Here is a 10,225-nt window from a genome sequence, read left to right on the forward strand (position 1 = left end):
TTCATAAGAGATAGCTTCTGAATTCACTTAAAGTTTAAAATTGAAAAATGCATTCTGATAAATGCTGAAAATTCTGAATTTATTTTTGTCAAAAGAACATGCCTTTTTTGCATATGCACAAATATATTAGCATTGAATATTTTCAAAAGTACTGAGAATCTGAATAGTGCTCAGAATTGCATCAGTACAGTCTGAAAAGAATCTTGGATTAGCAATTCAGTATTCCACAGCCCTATTTTCACTTCTAATAAACTTATTCTCTGGGCCTCAGGTTTTTCACCTGGAGAGACTGGGCTGCGTGATCTTAAAGACATCTTCCAATTCTATGATTTAGTAGTTTTAGTATTCACCTAAAAAAAAAAAAAAAAAAAAAAAAAAAAAAAAGGCCGCTGCCGCCGCGCCCGGACTGCGCGCCAGCACCGCCCGGCCGACAGCGCCGCCGCCATGGAGGACATGAACGAGTACAGCAACATAGAGGAGTTCGCAGAGGGATCCAAGATCAACGCGAGCAAGAACCAGCAGGATGACGGGAAAATGTTTATTGGAGGCTTGAGCTGGGATACGAGCAAGAAAGATCTGACCGAGTATCTGTCCCGGTTTGGGGAAGTGGTGGACTGCATGATTAAGACGGACCCGGTGACCGGAAGATCCAGAGGATTCGGATTCGTGCTTTTCAAAGACGCGGCTAGTGTCGACAAGGTGCTGGAACTCAAGGAACACAAACTGGATGGCAAATTGATAGACCCCCAAAGGGCCAAAGCTTTAAAAGGGAAAGAACCGCCCCAAAAGGTGTTTGTGGGTGGATTGAGCCCAGATACTTCGGAAGAACAAATTAAAGAATATTTTGGAGCCTTTGGAGAGATTGAAAATATTGAACTTCCCATGGATACAAAAACAAATGAAAGAAGAGGATTTTGTTTTATCACATACACAGATGAAGAGCCAGTAAAGAAATTATTAGAAAGCAGATATCATCAAATCGGTTCTGGGAAGTGTGAAATCAAAGTTGCACAACCCAAAGAGGTATACAGGCAGCAACAGCAGCAACAAAAAGGAGGAAGAGGTGCTGCAGCTGGTGGACGAGGTGGCACTAGGGGTCGTGGACGAGGTCAGGGCCAAAACTGGAACCAAGGATTTAATAACTATTATGATCAAGGATATGGAAATTACAATAGTGCCTATGGTGGTGAACAAAACTATAGTGGCTATGGCGGCTATGATTATACTGGGTATAACTATGGGAACTATGGATATGGACAGGGATATGCAGACTACAGTGGCCAACAGAGCACTTACGGCAAGGCATCTCGAGGGGGTGGCAATCACCAAAACAATTACCAGCCATACTAAAGGAGGACATTGGAGAAAACAGGAGGAAATTGCTAAAGTTAACCCATCTTGCAGGACGACATTGAAGATTGGTCTTCTGTTGATCTAAGATGATTATTTTGTAAAAGACTTTCTAGTGTACAAGACACAACTGTGTCCAACTGTATATAGCCGCCAATTAGTTTTCTTTGTTTTTACTTTGTCTTTTGCTATCTGTGTTATGACTCGATGTGGATTTGTGTTTATACAAATTTTATTTGTATGATTTCATGTTAAACCTCAAATAAATGCTTCCTTATGTGATTGTTTAAAAAAAAAAAAGAAAAAAGAAAAAATAGCCAATATAAGTTTAATAGCACAATGGGTAAAATATAAGGATTAAAAATTTTCAACTTGACATAAAATAACCAGTTTGATTCAAATAAGGAAATGCATATGTACATACATTTTTTGGTTGACACCAATTTATACCTACAAAGATTGATCTTTCTTAATTATATATAATCAACCTACAGGTTGATTTGGTGTCATATTATGTTACTTCATAGAGACCAGCAGCTTTACAAGCTGTTGTCTTTGTTCTTCAAAGATAGACAATCCCTTTAAGAAAGATCTTTTCTGAGGTCAATGTTTCATGGAATAAGTATTCTGGTTCACATATGTCAAATAGACATTTCTTAGAGTTGTAAGATCAATTTGACACTCTAATTAAATAACCCCTTAAAAAAAAGGGGGAAAAAAAAAAAACAAAACTTAAGCTCCATGGGCTGAGGTTGATTTAAGAATAGCACTAAACTTTACATATTACTTGAGCTTCAAGAAATACATGTTGATGAAAACTGCAATTCAAATACTAAGTCAAGTCTCTGTCGTGCTTAATTTTCTGTGTTGTTAAATTAAAAATTTCTCCTCTGAAATTCCATGATACAGAGCACTTGCAGAATGACCTTAATGAGCGATCTAAAACCATCAAAGAAAGGATGGAAAAAGAATTTTAAGAAAGCGTTTGAAACATTTTCCTTCTAAAATTGACAAGAATCAGAGTTATCCAAATGAAAGGCCTCAAACCTGGTTAGCAAAGCAAGATGGAGAGAAATGCAGTTAATGTATCTAAAATTGCAAAATTGTTTCAAAAAGTGCCTTTCTTATTACATTCAAACGCAATTTTCAAGACAGTGGCATTGTAACATGACTCTGTGTGCTTTGTTGTGTGTACAATAAAGCAACAAAATTAATCCCTTCCCCTGACGACCCCTGGAAATGAAAACCCATTATAGTAATAATATTTGTACTTAGGTCCTGATGTTTCTATGCTGAATTTGAATGCCATGAAATAATTATATATAGTGGTTGAGGGGGACTTACGTGCATATAATTATATAAATAATCCTCTTTACATAGGTGCAAGGTGACTTTTTAGATCAGGTAGAAACTAGTAGCAACCTAAAAAAACTCATAATACATTTCTTTACTGCTAAAGGGTGACTTTTTCTTTCTCAAAGGTTGATTAGAGGTGTTTACTTTTCATAGAGACCCAATGACAGAATTTGACTAGAAGCCCTGCAACCCTGAGGCCATTGGCTAGAGTTACATGCCAGACCCTACCCTCAAGACAGAAGCATCCACTTGACTCATAAACACCCTCGATAGGGTCAAGGATCTTACAGTGTTGCTTCGCTTTGGAAAGGAAAGTAGCCTACAATATTATGAAGACAGTCTTTATAGAATTAATGTTTGAAACTAGGGTACATTTCTTACAAGTAAGAGATACCCCCAAACCTCAACTCTAAAGTGCCCTTATTGACCCATTCAAGCTATATTCTATCTTTCCTTAGCCATAATAACTTTTTTTTTTTTTTTTAGTATGTTAAATGGAAGCTTGTTGGCTTCACAGAATTAGTGGGGAAAAAATTGTATTGTACTCGGTTGTCTTAATTTTCTTTATTTTCCTTTTTAAAAAAATCTCATTATGAATTAGTTGTTTCTCCTTCTGTTGACCAGAATACCTACTTTAAACACAGCCCATTATTTTCTAGTACAACACATTGTCTTTCCCAAGCTTTAGTTCCCTTGGCAGCATTTGCTATGTAAACCTCTTGCTTTCTTTAAATTCTCTCCTCCTCCATTTTTCATAAGCATTTGGTACTTACTTGTTGAATGAATAGGTGGTTACATTCTCCTCTTTTGCCTTCTCTGTAAGTGGGCCCTCCCTATTTTCTGATACACACCCATGATTTTTTAATGTTTGCCTTATATATGATGCTTGAATATCTTACTCTTTCCTCTCCAGACCTCTTTACTGAATTCCAGATCCTTAGTTCTAATGCCTATTAAAAATTCTTTATATAATTTCCACACTTGATCATTCCAATCCCAAATGTCTATATTTTCTATTTTTCTTAATGAAATTAATATCATCTCAGTCATTCAAGCTCAACATTTCAGTTCTATTCTGAACTTCATACTTCCCATTCAGAAATGCAATATTGAAGATTCTGCTTTTGATTTTTTCTCCAGTATTTATTTTCCTTGTCAACATGCTAGTGTAGGTCAACTGTAAATTTCCTATAAGCCTTCATCTAATTGCATACTTAGCTACTTCTCTGAAACCCCAGTGTAAAATACTACATATAGCATAAAGTAATCGCTCAGAAGGAAATGTATGAAATTAATGAATTTTCCTACATTGGCCTCAGCTTTTTCCAAGTCACCCCTAAAAGATTATTTTTCCTAAAAATACAGCTCTGGTAATGTCATTTCCCAGCTAAGAACAAAACCAAGTATTACAATAATTCTACATTTCTTAAAGAACAGAATCCCAAACTATTTTATTTAGCATTTCACAATCTTTCCCAATACTTACCTAATTTTCTGAAGTCTAAACCCATTTACCTTGCTCTCCATTTCTGAACCACTGCTATTAACTTGTTGAATATTCCAATCCCCACCAAGTCTGGAACCCTTAACTCAATCTTGCCAATTCCCTTCCAAAGATTAGAACTTTGATTCTGATTCTAAGGCTCTGAGGTTGAGTTTATGCAATTCCTAAAGAAAATGTATTACTGGACTTCCTAAGTCACAATTGGTATTCCTGACACCTCACTTTATAAATTTCCTTCCATTTATGTGCACCACAACTGGAAATAGGCATAAAATTTGAACACAAGTGTTCTTGCCCACCAAATTGAACTTTTCCTTCAGCACATAAAATAAGTTAGCCTCCCCCAAGTGGGTGAATATAAGTCTGAATCCCAGGTCTCAGCTCTATGCTAGTTGCCAATCCTACTATCAAACTGTCCACAGGTATCTTTCTTCTGCTAAAATATCCTAGAACATGTTTCATTTGATTATTAGAATAAATATCACAAGCCCCCATGAGTCTAAGGGACTATAAACATATTAAGCATGAAGAGGGTGATTTGGTCTTTATTATGTCCTTCAATATAATTTATATGTTATCTCATATAAAGAAGATATTCAAATATTTATCAAATGAGTCTTGCACCCCTCTTATCACCTCTTTTTACCCCTACCCGCCATAACCAGGTTGGAAGGGCCTTTTAGCTCTTAACTTAGAGAGTAATTTAATACAACTACTCTTGTCATGATAGGTCCTTTACAAAAAGTATGTCCTAGGGTCAAGCCCTGTATTGGGCTCCTTACTCAGTAGGGAGCCTGCTTCTCCCTCTCCGTGTGCTGCTCCCTCTGCTTGTTCTCCTTCTCTCTCTCTCTCTCTGCCAAATAGATAAATAAAATCTTAAAAAAAAGAAAAGATTTATTGAGAGACTGTTGATTAATTTTGAAAATAAATTTGTCCATCATAAGACATTGTAAAGTTGGCAATACTATATTTTTAATTGGGGGACATTTTTTTATGCTTCTGTAAAATTATTTTGGGGTCTGTATAGTTAACAAATTCTTTTTTTTTTCTTTCTCTTACTTGAAAAAAAAATCATGGGATTTTAGAGACCATAATTTTATAGTAGCTAAATTAAAACTTTTTCCTTTTTTTTTTTTTTAAAGAGAAAACTAATATACAGAAGTAGAGTGACTTCAAAGGCCAAATAGAGCTGGAATTTAAATAGCTTTAAGGAGAAACTAGTGGGAGTCAGAGGTCAGAAAAGAGAAGGCACTTTGAGAAAAGTCCTTGAAATATTGTTGATTTCCCTCCGAGTCTTCATTCTCTCTTTCTTCTTAGTAGCTACATGGGCACACCCACCTGAAGGCTACATTTGGAGGTGTCCCTTATAATAGCTGTGACCATGGGATTAAAAATCTTGTGGCTTTTGTGAATATCTTCTCCAGACAAAGGGCTAATATCCAAGATCTATAAAGAACTCCTCAAACTCAACACACTCAAAACAGATAATCACGTCAAAAAACGGGCAGGATGCATGAACAGACACTTCTCCGAAGAAGACATACAAATGGCTAACAGACACATGAAAAAATGTCCATCATCATTAGCCATCAAGGAGATTCAAATCAAAACCACATTGAAATACCACCTTACACCAGTTAGAATGGCCAAAATTAATAAGACAGTAAACAACATGTGTTGGAGAGGATGTGGAGAAAGGGGAACCTCTTACACTGTTGGTGGAAATGCAAGTTGGTGTAGCCACTTTGGAAAACAGTGTGGGGATTCCTTAAGAAATTAAAAATAGAGGGGTGCCTGGGTGGCTCAGCGGGTTAAAGCCTCTGCCTTCGACTCAGGTCGTGATCCCAGAGTTCTGGGATCGAGCCCTGCATCTGACTCTCTGCTCAGCAGGGAGCCTGCTTCCTGCTCTCTCTCTCTCTGCCTGCCTCTCTGCCTACTTGTGATTTCTGTCAAATAAATAAATAAAATCTTTAAAAACAAAAAAAAAAAGAAAGAAATTAAAAATAGAGCTACCCTACTACCCTGCAATTGCACTACTGGGTATTTACTCCAAAGATACTGATGTAGTGAAAAGAAGGATGACCTGTACCCCAATGTTCATAGCAGCAATGGCTACATTCACCAAACTGTGGAAAGAACTAAGATGCCCTTCAACAGATGAGTGGAAAAAGAGGATATGGTCCATATATACAATGGAGTATTATGCCTCCATCAGAAAGGATGAATACCCAACTTTTGTATAAACATGGTCGGGACTGGAAGAGATTATGTTGAGTGAAATAAGTCAAGCAGAGAGAGTCAAGTATCATATGGTTTCACTTACTTGTGGATCATAAAGAATAACATGGAGGGCATTGAGAGATGGAGTGGAGAAGTGAGTTGGGGGAAATCAGAGGGGGAGAGGAACCATGAGAGACTGTGGACTCTGAGAAACAAACTGAGGGTTTTGGAGAGGAGGGAGGTGGGGGGCTGGGTGAGCCTGGTGGTGAGTATTATGGAGGGCACATATTGCATGGGAGCACTGGGAGTGGTACATAAACAATGAATGCTGGAATACTAAAAAGAAATAAAATAAAATGGGGGAAAAAAACAAAAACAAAAACAAAAAAACTTGTGTCTACTTCCTCTCTTTACACCTTCCTATCATTTGGAATATAGACCTGCTTTAAACTGAAGATGTGAGAGCAAGGAGATAGAAAGAAACAGGGAGGCTCTTTGGACTTATTCAGAGCTGCCTGCGTACCCTGGATTGCCTCCCCTTACCTTGGACTGCTCCATGAGGAATGATTTTGAGAATGTTGGAACCACGATATTCAGATCCCTTTGTTAGTGCAGTTTAGCCTACACCCTCATACAGTCGTCAGGCCAGCTGTGTGGACAAGTAGAACATAGCTTTTTTGGGTAAATGGGGACTTAAGGAATTCCTGATCCAACCACTTATCTGCTAGTTGATGGATGTGCAGTTAGGTAGAGTGTTTCTTTGAGCATTTACGCACTACAATTCAAGGGAAAGATCCTATCAACTGATTATCTCAAAGTTATGTCATCATGTTTTTCTCCACTGAAATGTCATATTAAAATTTTACGTCAATGAGAGCAGCAAACTAAGATGTCAGAGAAATTTATGCTATTACTCTGAAGCACATGTAACTTTTCTTCCAAAATTAAGTTATTAATTCTGTCCTCAGAACTATTCATTCATTCATAAATAGTTAATGGATAAATTGCTACACATCAGGTACTGTATTTAGTGAGTGAGATAGACAATGCTCCTCTCATGTCTGATAACAAAACACAATCATTAAAAATAATTAAAGTAGCAAGACCAGGTGCCATTATTAAGGGGAAGCGTAGGATGGTATTAGAGCAAGAAACAAGAGGACCTAATGTAGTTGGTGTTGAGAATGCTGAACATTTTGTTTTAAATTTGTTTTAGCGCAGGACTGTTGTGGAAGTAATGGTTTCCCCCCCCCCCCCCATCTTGGAAAACCAATGAAGCATTTTGAGAACATGGAGAAGAATGTAAAGACAAGATGTCATCTTTCATGGTGTGGTGAAAAAAATCGTAGCTATGGAGAACAACAGTAACTAGAGTACATGCACCTCTTTATTTATAGGGGAGGATGGGAAGTGGAGAGAGTAATTGAAGCCAAAGCCAGGAGTTGGGGAGAGGAACCACAGTAAAGGTGTTTTGAGGGGGACCTGAGGGGCTCAGTCAGTTAGATGTCCAACTTTTGATTTTGGCTCAGGGCATGATCTCAGGGTCATGAAATAGAGGATTGGATTGGGCTCCATGCTGGGCTTAATGCCTGCTTAAGATTTTCTCTCCCTCTCCTTGTGCCCTTCCCCCCTCCGAATAAATAAATCTTAAGTTGGACCAAAAAAAAAAAAAAGAGAGAGAGAGATGTCATTTTGGTTTTGGGCTGTCTACCCAGAGAATAATACGTCATTTTCAACTGGCCCATTCCTAGGTTAAATAAGCATAATTATGTAATGCTTTGAGTGTGTCATTGTTGTTAACTTGGGGTTTTAAAGTTATTGGAAAATGAAATAATTTGTGTGTGTGTGTGTGCGTGTGTGCACATGCATCAGTGTGAATGAATCTTATGTAGAAGAACCATTATTATGTAGTAAGCTGACTAATTTTATAGATAAAAACTTGATTTCAATAATTTAAAATAACTCATGATAATGAGTTTTATATTCTTTGACATAAAAATTTGGTAGAACACTGAGTTAAACTGTAACTAAAGGCATCAATTGTCTAAACGTCAGCTTTGACTTTTAAACTCTACTTATTTCTAAAATAATAATAATAATAATAATGAGGGAGAGAAGAGAGGAGAAGCCAGTAGCCCTTCATGCTCATTCTTTTTAAATTCATCGCTCTGTCTGTACTGTAGAATGGTCTGTAAAAATGAGAGAAAGAAAAAAAAAAAAAGACAGATGGTAAAGCAGAACCCAACATAAGCTTGGAGAGTATCCACTGAGAGGGAAATGCTTTATAATTGGTAAATATTATAATGAAATATGTTAATTCATATCACAAGGATTTAGGAGTCAAGGCTCATCTGTGTGAAACAAATATCACCAATAAAGATGTTTTCCTGCCTGGATTATCAAAGGATCAAATAGTGATTTTTTTTTTTTTTTTTTTTTTTACCACATTTGAGAAACAAACCATATGTTGAAAAGTCTCTCACTTTTCAACCGTAGTCGCATGTTACCCAGACATATTTTCAGAGAGAAGAGAGAAAGTGCTTTTGGGCAACTTCCTTATTCCTACTATTTTAGTTTTCACCCAAAGTCTTTTTCTAATCTTTTAGAGGTTGCTCTATCTTCTTGCTCAACAGAGCTTCAGAGGTCCTAGTGAAACTCTCAAGAATTACATTGTTAGCTCATAATTTCTCATTTGAAAAGGTTGCTAAAGGGGCTGGTCTATCCCTCTTCTCATATCAACTTCTCCCCTCCTTTATCTTTCTTTAAAATATTTCTGGAAGGCTAGGAAATCCCCAACTATTTGGTGGGGCATTGGGGGGGACACTTTTGTAACACAAGCTAAAAGTATCATTTGAAGGACAGCATTGCTCATGCAAAGATTGTTAATATATATGCAAAAAAAAAAAGTTTGCTTATTAGGGTGCACATTGTGTGCAGAAAATGTTGTAGTAGGTGGGCCATGTTCTCTACTGATGGAAAACATGTACCTTCTTATAACTGTGAGTCCAAAGGCCCGGTTTGCTAAAAATTAGTGATCCATCAGATTGATGGGCATAAAGCAATCTGCACTGTTGGCGCCTTGAAATTTCTTGCATCAGTCACCATATCATGATTTACTAATAGGGTTTCAGGGCTTGCAAAATAGCACAACTCTAACCACATATTAATATTTAATCTGGCATTTTAAGTGCACCTAACAAAAGACCCCAGAGCTGCTGACAGAACCCTAAATTGTGAATTTCTTAAAAGGGAATTGAACAGGTCCATAGTGATTTCATGAAAAAAAAAAAAAAAAAGAATAAGAAAAAGAAAAGAAAAGGGAAAATAAATGGGTTCTAACGTTTCTAATGTAGACCTCCCAAGCAGGGCTCTCATTTTTCTTAAAGGTATTTATCATGCAATTTTAGATGCTTTATTGGAGAGTCACAAGGCTGTTTCTAGCGGCTGGCTGCAAAAATCCACAATTAGATGACAGCAGATGCATTTTGGTTAATAAATTTTATATTAGACAATTTGCTCCTAAAATAATTCATTGGCACTTCCAAAATGTTGCTAAATGAGAGAAGATCTAGCCTATAAATCACTTGAATCACCTTATTACATGCTTTTAAGCAACTGTATCTGTTCTGGAGTAGTACATTGAAGAAGGTACTTAGTTGGCAAGTGGGTTTGCTTTGCAATCCGGTTTTCAGAGATCAAGATGACCATGAATGCCAAGTTCCAGAGATTTCGAGACCCCCTACACATGAGAGTCCAAATGAAGAGGGAATGACTTCACCTGCTGGTGCCATTGAA

General features: G+C 37.1%; 1 protein-coding gene across 1 annotated transcript; it reads left to right on the top strand.

Moving 5' to 3' along the window:
- The first annotated feature begins 406 nt into the window (after nt 1–406).
- Nucleotides 407–1,632, top strand: LOC132013159 (heterogeneous nuclear ribonucleoprotein D-like). Its single transcript, XM_059392892.1, has one exon. The coding sequence runs from the start codon at nt 445–447 to the stop codon at nt 1,348–1,350; it is 906 nt and encodes a 301-aa protein (XP_059248875.1). The 5' UTR covers nt 407–444; the 3' UTR covers nt 1,351–1,632.
- Nucleotides 1,633–10,225: the final 8,593 nt, after the last annotated feature.

The sequence above is a fragment of the Mustela nigripes genome, chromosome 3 (assembly GCF_022355385.1).
Source record: "Mustela nigripes isolate SB6536 chromosome 3, MUSNIG.SB6536, whole genome shotgun sequence".
Classification (NCBI taxonomy): domain Eukaryota; kingdom Metazoa; phylum Chordata; class Mammalia; order Carnivora; family Mustelidae; genus Mustela; species Mustela nigripes.

Coding starts and splice junctions, on each gene's coding strand:
- LOC132013159 (XM_059392892.1), top strand. CDS start 445: ATGGAGGACATGAACGAGTACAGCAACATAGAGGAGTTCGCAGAGGGA.